We start from the raw sequence: 13405 nt of genomic DNA on the forward strand, positions 1-13405 counted from the left end.
GGTACTTAAAAAAAGATAGCTAAGTGTTTCAGAATGTGAATTTTATTATTCTGTTAAAATCAAAGAAGAAAGAAATGTTTACAGAGATGCATGCAGCAGATATTTTTTTCCTCAGCTAAGGTAGGTTCTTTTTATGCAGCACAACATATTAATCATTTTCCTCCCGTCTCATTTTATTACTTTGTTGTTTGTGTAAATGTTCAAAATGTATGAAGAAAGAATTGTTGGGGAAATATTTATGAATGACCAAAGCGTTTCAGATCCCAACTACATGCAGATGATTTATTCCCCAGTTTGTAACGGATGAGAGAAAACTGTATTTGTAATTGCATGTAGTGATTTAAGTGCAGACAAATGACAGGCATGGGGGATAAAAGCTTTTATTGGTAATGCCTCTTCCACCCCACCCTCCCACACCACTCCACCGGTAGCTTCCTTCTTTTTCTCACTACCCCCACACCCCTCCCCCCCCTCCCCCTCCATGCACCACCTGCCACACCCCCACACCAATTTTGTGTGTGTGTGTGTGTGCTAAAAAGGGTTGATACATACTTGTCTACATATTGCTGTTGTGAATAGACAATAAACCAGTGAGAAGAAAAATGAAAGCGTTAGAAAGAAACAGGAGATGTTGAAATGATTTTAGTTTAGTGAAGTACAGAGTATGGAAGGAATAAACTGAGGTGCTTTTTTCTTTGTGACCAGATTGCTCACGTGATTCGGGAAATTCGCCTCTTTCAGCAGACGTCGTACAAAATTGAACATCACCCACGGGTAAGTCAGGTTTGGTTGGACTGTATGGTAGGGGACCAAAGGAAGGGAGACTACTGTCATGATTATCAGTGTCCTGATTGTGTCTTTTCACAGTCATTCTTTTCTGGGAGAAAGCCTTGGCTGATTTTTTCTGGACTTGGTAACTGGGTATTCTTACTCTGTTGTGTTCTTTTTTGCACTTAGGATGTGTGAGTTACCTGCTGGCATTTTGGGGGGGGTTTGTGTGTGTGTTGAAGATAATTTTGTATATTGTGTGATGAAAAGTTGATGGAATATTAAATGTGAGAGGCATGTCCTATGCATAAATACAAGTGTACTTGTGCATATTTTTTTCAGGTGTTTCGTGTGTGTGTGTGTGTTTTCAAGATCAGTGGGATTGTTTTCAGCCCTGATACAACAACAGTGCTATAAACAACAGTGATAAATAACTTAATAACTAGGTGCTGTGTGTCTGACCCAGACCAGACAGAGGTTGTGTCTGTATGTATGTGCGTGTGAGTGTGTGTGTGCGTTTGTGAGTGTGTGTATATGTTTGTGTGTGAGTGTGTTTGTGTGTGTATCTGTGTGTGGTTTTTTTTTTCAGGTTCTAAAGTTTTGAATGTTTTCAGCCCTGATACAAACCCTTTGTGATCAATTAGGCAATAGGCAACAATGATGAATGAATAGATAAATACATGAATAAATGCAATAAATAATGAATTAAGAAATGCTGTGCCTCCTGACCTAGTGTGTGCTGTGTGTGTGACAGGTGACCAGCTACCTGCTGGACCCCACACGGCTGTACGACGAAGAGCAGACATACAAGGCCTCGCTGGAGATCGAGCCCAAGCAGTCGCGCCTGTCCATGGTGACCAACCCCTCCTGAAGGGGGCCGGGCGGGCCCTGCAGCGAGGCGTCGTGTAGGAGTGACTGCCAGGCTGGGAGAGGATGCCAACACTCCGCCGCCCCTACTTTTTTGTCAGACCACCGCACCACCGGCGCCCCACACTGCTGCCGGTGGTGGACAGGGGAGCGGACAGGAACGGTGTGTGGTGTGGCGGCTGGTGTGGTGTGGTGGTGCTCAGTGACTGCGTTTTTTCTCCACCACCGTCAGCTAGCTGCCCAGCAGCCACAGGAAGGAGTGAAGAATGAAAGAAAACAACCCTCCCCCCAACCCCCAAAACCCCTCCCCTCCCCCTGCCTGGAGTGTTACACTACACACCCCACACCTTCTCTCCCCCCTCTCTCTCTCCCAGGGTAGGCTGTGTGTGGACTGTGTATACACAACAACAAAACGTGTGGACAAGGAGACTCTGTTGAAAAATCTTGTTGACCCCTGACAAAAAAAAAAAAGTGAAACCTGAATGTGTCATGTTGTGCTGGATCATTGTTCCTCCCCCCACACCCCCCCTCCCTCTCCCCCTCTCCCCCTCCCCCAACACGGGTCGTGTACAGGTGACGGATACTGGGCAGCATGGATGTGGGAGACTGCAGTGGGATGTGCTGTTGATGGGAAGGAAAGAGAAAGCACTGTGGTGCAGCGGTGAAGGTTGTATCACCTGCAGTCCCCTGTGTGGCAAAGGTGGGAAGTGAAGTGAAGTGCAGGTGCTTTGAAGCCAGAGGATGGACGGAAGGATGGAGTACAGCCGGCAACAACACCCTCTCTCCATGCTGTGTCAATCCTTTGGTGGTGTGATGATGATGCTGACCAAGGTTGTGTTCTGTGTAGGGAAGGAAGGAAGACAAGACTTGTGAAGCAGGTTTTTACACCCACATAAGACTGGGGGGAAGTTGGGGTGTCGGTGGCAGATCTCAGCAACAACAAAAAAAAGAAGAAGAAAAAAAAAAGCCAGTTTGTAGCCATGTGATGTTGTGCTGCGTCCCCACTCCTCACTCCACCCCACCCCCCACCTCCTCCGCTCACCCTACCCCACTAGCCTGTGCTCAACACCTGTAGAAATGTGGAAGTGAAAAGTCACCCCTCTGGGGGTTGTGGGAGTGGTGGTGGTGGCGGCTGTGTTCTGTTTGCTAACCCCTCCCAGGGGAGAGAATGCATATCTCAACTTGGATCACACAGTGGGCATCTCCTCCCTCCTCCTCCTCCTCCTCCACCACCACCACCACCGCACCCTGTACATACATCATCGTCCACTGCCAGGACCCAGCGCTCGGCTTTCTCTGCCACTGAGATTGGTTTGGTGAAGGAGGGTGCTGTATGCTCCACTTGTTAGTGTCATTGTGATACCAATGTGTGTGTGTATAGCCTTCAGGAGAGAGCGAGAGAGAGAGAGAGAGAGAGAGCAGGTACCTTGGTTTCCACACAGAGGTTTTTTCTTGTCTGCATCCTGACTCATGATGATGTGTGTCAACAGCTGCGCTGTGTTGTAGTCGTACCTGTGGGTCATTCCAGGGGGGGAGGGGTTTTTTGGGGGAAAGGGGGTGGTCAGGGTTCACCGTGTCACTGGGAGGGAGGGAGGGGTTGTGGAAGTGATGTGATGTTGAATGTGGTTAGAGCCTTGTCATTGGTTTGTGCTCTTCCATCATTTTAGTTGTCTACTTCACAGCACTTGATGGTTGATGATATGTACACGTGGTTATACAACAGGGTGGCGACAACAACAACCAAAAAAAAAAAAAAAAAAAAAAGAATATGTTCCCATCAGTTGTACATTGTGTTATTTTTGTAATGTGTTCAGAGACGGTGTGTACACCAAACAAACCCATGGACAAAGATGTTTGGTATTTTCCCCCTGTTGGAGTGAACACTGTCTGTAGCGTGATGAATTATCACTGGGGGGTTGGGGGGGCTAGCACTCTGCCTGCCTTTGTCACATTCCACTCTCTTAACCCTGCAAACGTTTCCCCTGTTTTGCTCAACAAATGGAAATTAAAAGAAAAAAAATCCAGCCTAACAAATCTTGTACCTTTTGCCAGAGACATCGATTCTGACAGATTTTGGACGTCTCTTCTTGGCTGTCAATGTGATGCATAGAACAGCTTGTGTGCTTAAGAAAAAGAATTAAAGGAGAAAAGAAAAATGAATAAAAATGATTTGAAGTAGCCCACAAGAACTTCATGCCCAGAGAAGTGAAAAGCAGGAGAGTGTTTCTTGAGGAAAGTTGCCAAAAGATCCCACCTTACATCCCTGTTTCCAAATTGACACTGTTGTCACATCCAGCGACAGCAGGCATAGCAGACATGAGAGGTCTAGCATCCTGTGAACTGGCAGAACACTGCTGTAGTGTGGGGGGAAATACCCAGGAGACAAGGCCTGACAAGGCTGTGGCTTCCTATCCACACTGGAACAGCAACGCCAGCATATTAGGAAGAAGACAGTTTATGAAAAGGAGGCACGTCAGTTCTTTTCCCCTGCTGCAGTCCCAGGCCTGGCCTCCAGCAGACAGCAGGAACCATCTGCATCCTGGGACACAGGATTAGCGTTATCAGCTGGTTCCTTGAGGAAATGAGTCAGTGCATCAGCATGGCATTTACAGAGGCATGAAGTAGAGGGATGTATAACAGGATGCTGGTCGTATCATGCGGCTGACAACCACAAACTTCAGTGCCAGTCAGAGGAATGTTGTCACTGAGACGTACCTGAATGCTGAGTGATGTCCATACAAACCAGTGTGTGTGTGTGTGTGTGTGTGGATGAAGTGAAAGGCTATCATTATCTTGCCCACATGATTGAACACTTAGGTCAGCATCAGCCATCCCCCCTCCCCTCAACACCTGTGCTGTGGGGCTTGCTTTGACTTCATTCTCACTCTGCCTGGTTTCTCCCTGACAGCAGAATGCGCTATCTTGGCATGGTGTTCAGACTGCACAGGCTGAAAGGCCATTGTACTGAAATGACCATGACAGAATGTACAGCACACAAAGAGTAGTTGGGGTGGCACTGTGATGTCATCCCTCAAGATGGATCCATAAGAACGATTGATGCTAAGGTGCACATGAACCCTAATATATATATATATATATATCTATATAAAACACATCCAGGTTGTGTCGTACTGTACATGTGTTTGATCCTTCCATCTCCTGTACGGTCTCGTCCCCTCACAGCAAAGAATACTGACACTGCAGGCGCCATGCACCCCACATTTCTCTGGCAGTGCATCGACCCCTTCATCCATCACCTGTGTACTTTGTCATCAGCCATTTCCTTGTGTGCTGTGTTCCATTCTGACGCTTGTCACCATGACCACTTGTTCTTTGTGTTTTGAGATAGCCAACGACTCGGTGCTATTTTTCCAAAACGGGTTGAGTGGATTTAGCGTAAGTTGCTGGATCACCCTAGACGAAATCATCTTGATGTAGCTGTCCAACCACATGTGGAACATGTTAGTTATCATTCATCAAGCTCTATGTCTCTGTTATCCTAGTCCAGCTAAAAACGAAACAAAAAGAACTGTTATGCTTTTTTTTTCTGATATAAGGAGGCCAACTTAAGACAGGAAATCAGACAGAGTTGCTTTTATGTTTGTATCAGTTTGTTCTTGGGCTTTTATTGTCCTTTTTTTTCTTTTTCTTTTTTTTTCTTTTTTTTTTTCAGCCTCTTAATATAAACGTATTTCTTTGTTCAAAATCAGTGAAAAAGTCAATGACTTGAATCATAGATAAGATATTAGGATGCCTCCAGTGTGTTTTATGCCCACAACATCCCCTTGAATTTGTATTTCTTTTCTTTCTTTTTTTAAAGATTTTTATGGTTGATTTTGACTTTGGTGTCAGCCAGAGAATTCTCTAAAGGTCTCTAAACAGATCTTTAGAGGAGCAACAATATGCCAGAAACTTCTAAATGTATCATCAGTGACTGTGTCTTAGTTTGCACATGCCTTCACTTGATTTGCAATAGATTGTCAGACATGACTTGTTGAGTATATTATTCTGTTTTAGGGAAAACTAGTTTCTAGAAATACGGTTTGTCTTGGAAGAACATCAGCATTGACCTGATCATTTTGGACCTTTCTATCTTCACTTGCCTTCAACTGCTGACAAAGACGTGTGAAGATTAATTCGTTTTAAAAGGGATAACTGCAGGCAAAGCATAACAAGGGCATCACTACTTCATTTTAAAAGGGATCATTTCAAGCAAAGCGGTATAAGGGGATCATTGTCTTTAATATTCTTCTTTGCTGGCTTTATGTCTTTCAGAATATTTTTTGCCGAATGCGGCATTCTTGATATTTTTCCTCATAATACTGTACTAAAATTGAGATTGCAACAAGGGAAATAACTTACTCAATCCCCAGTTCCTGTGGAAAAAGTAAATGCAGAGTTTTCAAACAGGATCAGATGAAGCCAATAAATTCAGGAATTTGTGAATAACTCAGAATGCATTATCTTTTTACTTACAGGCACATAAGGACGTTTTCCTCTTTATTAGAATTTGTCAGCTGATCCGTTTACCATTTAGTTTCAGTACCAGTACTTAATATATTTATCATTAATCAGTTTTGCAGAAGTGGGGCTGCAGTTGGATGTAGACTTTGTTCAGTATTGGCCCAACTCTTGTAGCCTGTTTCCATTGACACAGATCTTTTTTCCAGAATAGTTGATGGTGGGTGTGTGTGTGTGTGTGTGTGTGTGTGTGTGTGTGTGTGTGTGTACCACTTCCAAGCATCTGCATAGACCTACACATGAGGACAGACAGAAGCAGTTGTTTGTATAACAAATTTCAGTAAACACTCAAATAAATGTTGCAGTGGATCATCTGGTGGAGGATCCACGGAACTAACTTTAGAAAAGATATTTGTTGGTGGTGGTGGTGTTTTTATTTGGGACAGATTTTTCTTACAGAAAGTTGTTTCCTGAAACCAAAGGATACCTTTCGAAGAGAGTAAAGAGTCCAGCACGTAGCACCCCTTGAGGTGACTGTGCTGGTCACACATTTATCAGCCAGGACTATGCAGTGATGACAAACAATTGTAAGATCTGTCTAAAGATAAAAATAAAAATTAATGAAAAAATGTTGAAAGTAAGTAATAATCAAACAGTGTGAAATTTCTCTGTACCTATTGTTACATGGTTGAGATGGTCAGTTTATGTCTCCTGCACATCCTTCCTTGAGAAAAATTAGAGTAGGAAAGGCATTTCTTCAAATGTTTAACGCATAATCATTAGAAACAGGACATACGTACATGTATGTGTTTGTATATGTATATGTACATATATTTCTTATGCCAGTTTTTGATCAAAAGCATTTATACCTATACCTCCATTTTCAGAGTGGTTCTATACCTTTCATAATTAAAATTACCACACATGTAAATAATGAAGACAGTCAATTACAACAACAACAAAATGATAATAACAGTACCTGACTTTAGATATGTAGTTTATATATTATGATATTACTTAAGAATTCTGATATTGTGATGCTTCTGTGTACAGTTCAGAAACTTTTTTCTTTGTTCTTGTTATGTTGTGGTATATTGTATACTTGTATAAGGATTACATTGTTTTAAAATGGTGTTGTTGGCATCCAATTATCTTAAACAACATTTAAGTTCTGGTTGTTTTTGTAAACAGTCAACGAACTTACTTCCAAGTATTGTAGTTTGATAATTCAGTGAAGACTTTGGAACTAAATTTGAGCTGATTTCATTACCAGCACAACTGCTCACTAATACTAATAGTAAGAGTAATGTTTAAATGTTATACTTGACCCATAATAGATGTCCATGCCATGTAAACTTTCATTGGCTAGGGACACACATCATTCAAGGATCACAGAATCATCAGGAGGATGTATACAGTTGTAATACTGATGTCTGTCTTGGAAACAAAGTTGATGGTACCAGTTAACTGCAGATATAGACCAATACAATGTGTCTGATATCCTGTTTGACAACTTAGATAAGATCTTCTGTCAGTTTTTTTCATATTACAGCAAAACCTGGCTTAATTTGTCCCCCAGTTGGAACCAAAATGTTGAATACTTTACACTGATGTACCTACTTTTCATGGGTGTTTTGATGGTAACTCTTCAGTTTCATGATAATGATGATGGTTGATGTTTTTGTTTGTGGGTTTTGTTTGCATTTTGTGTTCTTCGTTTACATTTTTTATTATTCAGTTGTTGTTTTTTCTGTTCTTGTGATCAGTTGCTGTGTTAAAGCATTGAAGAATCACTCAGTCTGCCTCTTATTTCCAAACAAGACAGAAGAAATGGAGTTACATGTGTTTGTGTGTGTGTGTCTAATTTTGGACCACTTCATAGTAAAACCAGAAGCCAATGATTTTTCTCTGACAGATGATGCTAACTTTCTTGCTTTCATGATGATTATGTTACTTACATACATTTCTTTTCACTTATATTGTATAGAGCCACAGTGAAATACAGAGCATGGACTGATGTGAAAGACAGAGTAAGACTGAATTTCTTTTAAATGCATGAATGACCATTTTGTATCCAGAATTTGGGGATGGTAGAGAGTATGAATCTGACATGAGCTAAAGATTATGATGGTGGAGATGGTCAGTAGAACTGTCTCCAACTCTGCCTGTAGTCCACATTGTGTTCTGCGTTGCTAAAGCCACAAGTCTGATTTTCAGACCAAGATTTGGTGAATGATTTTGAGAGAGTGTGTGTGTTTGTGAGCATGGGCTGTGTGTATATATACATCTTGTCTTTTCTGTTTCTGTGTACTTCAGTTTATGATATATTTGATGTGTGCATGTGTTTTTTTCCTTTCTCTCTCTCTATGCCTGAAGGTTATGTCTGTGCAACTCTTTGCCAGTATGTGTGTTAGTACAGATGTACATCTATCTGTGTATGCTGAATAGCTGGACAGAAAAATAAGATGTCGGCTTCAAGGTTTTAAATTCAAGAAACAAAAGATAGATTATTAATACATTCCTTTCTGGTACTGATGCACTTATCATTATGTCTTTTAGAACTGTCATATATGTTCATACTTCTTCTGGTAAATCTGCCATTCCAATACTAAATTACACTTCAACATTCCTCTAACTCAACATTCTGCTTTATCTTATTGAAAAACAGTTGTGTGATCATTTCTGAATAAAATGGTCTGACCGAATCAAAGAAAAGTTACTATATCAGTATATGAAACTGAAAGTGTTGATGGCAACTGAAAGTGTTGATAAGATTGTATCATTACTTGACTGTCATGCTAGAATATGTATGAATGAAAGAAAAGTTCCTGTGACAAACTGAAAGTGTCAGTTGCATTGTATGATTAATTGACTCTTATGCTAGAACCAGGATTAAACATTATTACTTAACTGTCATGCCAGAATTACCATATGATGTCAAACAGTTTATTATAAATTCTACATCATTTTACAGGCAAAAGAATTTGAAACACTTCTTCCACAGGAATTTGCCAAGTGCAGGGTTAATAGATGAATTGTTACTTGTGCCAGCTGCCATTTATATGTATTGGAAATCTAATTCTGCCATAGAATGATAAATACGTAGTGAATTGTTTGTGATATAAACACCGTTGACTGCAGAAGAAAACAATTTGACCTGTACTGATGACTGTAGTTGACTGCACTCTCTTAAAGTTCTCATTTGTTTCAAGGAAAATTTGTAAGAAAGTATTATTGCCCATAAATCAGATATTGGGGTTTTTTTCCTGGCAAAAATTACTTACTGTTGGCCACATGTAGATTTTTTAATGTTATGAACATGCAATATTCATGGACAATTTTGGTACAAAAAGGCTACATTCAGCTTTCAAATTCTGCTTGAAGAATGACAAAGAAAATAAAGAGTTAGCTTGCTCACCTTCTTCACCAGAAACTCTTCCCATATTTGATTATGTTCCATTCAAAATGACCTTGTTTTATAATATTGTAAATGGACACTTTTTTTCTGTGTGAGTCTAGTCTAGGGGATGTCGGGTGGGGCGGGTTGGTGGAGGGGGGCGGGACATGCCAACACATGGGCAGGGTGGAGGGAGAGATGAACGAAGTGCGAGCAGTCTCTGAGAGAAATGAATGAAGTGCGAGCCATCTCCTGTCAGAGATTAGCTCAGTGACAGTCTCTGAGAGAGATGAATGAAGTGCAAGCCATCTCCTGTCAGAGATTAGCTCAGTGACAGTCTCTGAGAGATGAATGAAGTGTGAGCCATCTCCTGTCAGAGATTAGCTCAGTGACAGTCTCTGAGAGAGATGAATGAAGTGCGAGCCATCTCCTGTCAGTCAGAGATTAGCTCAGTGACAGTCTCTGAGAGAGATGAATGAAGTGAGAGCCATCTCCTGTCAGTCAGAGATTAGCTCAGTGACAGTCTCTGAGAGAGATGAATGAAGTGAGAGCCATCTCCTGTCAGAGATTAGCTCAGTGACAGTCTCTGAGAGAGATGAATGAAGTGCAAGCCATCTCCTGTCAGTCAGAGATTAGCTCAGTGACGGTCTCTGAGAGAGATGAATGAAGTGCAAGCCATCTCCTGTCAGTCAGAGATTAGCTCAGTGACGGTCTCTGAGAGAGAGATGAATGAAGTGAGAGCCATCTCCTGTCAGTCAGAGATTAGCTCAGTGACAGTCTCTGAGAGAGATGAATGAAGTGAGAGCCATCTCCTGTCAGTCAGAGATTAGCTCAGTGACAGTCTCTGAGAGAGATGAATGAAGTGAGAGCCATCTCCTGTCAGAGATTAGCTCAGTGACAGTCTCTGAGAGAGATGAATGAAGTGTGAGCAATCTCCTGTCAGAGATTAGCTCAGTGACAGTCTCTGAGAGAGATGAATGAAGTGCGAGCCATCTCCTGTCAGTCAGAGATTAGCTCAGTGACAGTCTCTGAGAGAGATGAATGAAATGAGAGCCATCACCTGTCAGTCAGAGATTAGCTCAGTGACAGTTACTGAATGAGAGCCATCACTGTGTTGAACTGAAAAAGTCCGGTAAAAATTGGTAGGTATGAACTTGGTCTTTTGAAACTGGAATTTTGTGATTCTGGCAGATCCCTGCTGCAGATTCCAAGGAAAGGTATGATGTTGTTATGATGTCATGTAAATAGAATGAAGTGAAATAATGTTTGGGCTTTTTATTTTTGATTATTGCAAAATGTATGCACAAGGCTGTACTGTAACGAAGGCCTATATTGATGTAATTATGTGTTGGCATTGATGGTCCTGAGCTTTACTTTGTCTTGTGCTGTGTTGGAAATCAGTTGACCAGCTTTTGTCTCCTGTCTTCTTTTTCTTCTACTTATTCATCTCCTTCGGGTTTTTTGTTTTGCTGTGTTTTCATTTAAGTTATGTGATGTACAGTTATAAAAAACAGGTTGCTTTGTTTTGTTCAGCAAAATTTGAAGTTAAATTCTTGTAGGTGTAGAGCTGGGTTTGACATCTTATTGACTGGCACCCCTGTGGTGGAGTTTCCCAGTGCCAAGTTCCTGGTGTGGTGAAGATGTCGTTGTTCAAGGGTGAGGAGTCCTGGATGTCTGTGAGGTCCTTCTGGTGTTTCAACTGGGGACTCTGTGAGAAGGGGGGTGATGTCTTAGCTGGCTGGTGTGGGGTTGAGCTCCCTCTGGCATTCCTAGGGTGTGTAACCATAGGTGTGCATCACATTCTCTATGCCTTGGTTTTGTTTCCTGTCAGGGAAAGGAGAGATTTGTTTCCCTTAGCGGCATCTCAATGTGTTTGCTTCAAACTGGATCCATGCTTTTTAACCAGAGAATCGCTGCCTTCCTGTGCTTCTCAGGCCTGAGTAGATTAGTACTCATTGAGAAAAGATGGTCTTTGTGCTGACACTCAATGATAAAGTGATACACACAGCATAAGTGGCACCATAAAAATTTGTTCTCTAACTCTCTCCAGACGAAGGAATGCTCATGCATTCCTACAAAAAACGTATTTGGATTCGGATGAAGGAATGGAATAGCATTCTCTGAAAGTAAAATTCCATCATGTGCTGTACACGTGATTTTGTGATTAGCCAAGCAGAGTGCGCTATTCTGGGTCTCTCCACAATCGAACAGTATGATTGGTCAGCCTGGGATGTGTGGCCTGTCTCGCACACATGCTGACAAAGTCACTGACCGGTCGTCTGCTCGCGTGCCTGTTAGCAAAGCGGGCTCTTCTCAGAATGTTGTGAAGCGAACAAGGCAGTGACGGCAATGTTTTAGGGTTGCCGAAGTACTTGAAATGCTACAAACTGAAGGGTCGGACATTGAAGAGGTGGATGATGACGAAGAAGAAAGCAAATTTAATGCAGAAAGCGAGTATGGGTATGGTGATTCAGGGTGAAAAATTGGCAGTATTTTCTCCATATGGCAAAACTGTAAAAATAAGATGAGAAATTTGATTTTTTTTATATGTAATAGCTCAACACATAATAAACCAGTTCTGATAGTTTCATTTTCTTACACAGTATTTTGTATTTTTTGTAATTTTTTTCCAAACCCTTACAAATGGGCCGTCTGTGGGGAAAAGCAAGGGAGAAAACTTGTCGTCCCAAGTGAGTTAACCCATGAAGTTCAAGGGACTTTTTTTCAGATCTTTGTGGTTTTTGTTGTTGTTTTTTTGACTGGTTCATACATTGCTTATGAAAATACTGAAACTGTGAGGTTGTCCTGGATTTGCAAACAGTAGACCTGTGAGCTCTTAAGAGGACTGTATCTGTGTCTGTTTCTGCTTGTGATGCATGCACAGCAAGCTGTAGACAACCAACCCTGAGCCTTGGAGCTTGTTCTTGATGCCAGTGGAAGTCTTTATGTTAACAGCCAGGCAGAGTATGGCAGTTGTGGAAACTTGAGCAGACTGAGAAACCCAACACCTGCACAGAGATAGAGGGGTGCTTGCAACAGGGAGCGAAGCTTGGAGGTACGTGATGAGTCGATAGGGAACAGGTAGCAGCATGGATTACTCACCTGCGTCTTATGCTCACATGTCAGAATTGAGAAGTTCATCAGCAGTGGGTGTGTGTGTATATATATGTGTGTGTACACATGCACACCTGGTTGATCGGGACTCTGGAAAATGCTATATGATATAGCAGTAACATAGATCAGAAAATGTAAATGGTTATGATGTCAACAATGATCAGAATCTGACTGTTTGATAGTTAGGATAATAAATTATGGTGGAAAGTTATGGCTGATATAATTTCAGCTTAAATTGTGAAAGCAATATATTTATTTCTTATTCTTTTGTAAACTGGTTTAGTAATGCTCATCCTGTTAAGGCCAGACACGGTAGTGAAATTTTGACCAACATCATGATTTTTTGTGAGTTTCGTTTTTTCGCATAATTTGCTTCTTCAACATCTAATCTTTATAGTCTGTTTCACTATATTCACTTAAATAAAGCTTCAAACAGCATCAACATGTGTGATTTCTTGTGAGTACAAGCACATCTCTTTCTTTTCCTGTTTTCTCAGTTTTGTGTTTTGTCCTCGTAATACCATTTTTCAAAATGCTAATGCTCAAAAACTTTAAAAGATAGCATGTTTAAACTTGGTACTTTCTTTCTTTATGTATTCATCTTTATTATATTATAGTGCGGTGGTTTGTATAGTACTAGTAAAATAATGAATATACACTCATTTGAAAAAAATTATGTCAAGGAATTTATACACATTTCAACAAAAAAATAATAATAAATGTATTTATTCAAATTCCAAAATACCACTGCACTATAATAAAAAAAACAAAAAAAACAAATACAAATAAATCAAATAA

At 41.1% G+C, this 13405-nt stretch overlaps 1 protein-coding gene across 2 annotated transcripts in view; it reads left to right on the plus strand.

The window, feature by feature from the left end:
- LOC143296908 (ras-specific guanine nucleotide-releasing factor 2-like) overlaps positions 1–12675 on the plus strand; it is a 316971-nt gene extending 304296 nt beyond the window's left edge. For both annotated transcript variants that reach the window (XM_076608906.1, XM_076608907.1), the window contains 2 exons: positions 706–774; positions 1523–12675. In XM_076608906.1, the coding sequence (XP_076465021.1) occupies positions 706–774; positions 1523–1639 (186 nt within the window). In that variant the 3' untranslated portion in view covers positions 1640–12675. The remainder of the gene's footprint in view (positions 1–705; positions 775–1522) is intronic.
- The last annotated feature ends 730 nt before the right edge of the window (positions 12676–13405 follow it).

This window comes from Babylonia areolata, chromosome 22 (genome assembly GCF_041734735.1).
Source record: "Babylonia areolata isolate BAREFJ2019XMU chromosome 22, ASM4173473v1, whole genome shotgun sequence".
NCBI classification, from domain to species: Eukaryota; Metazoa; Mollusca; class Gastropoda; order Neogastropoda; family Buccinidae; genus Babylonia; species Babylonia areolata.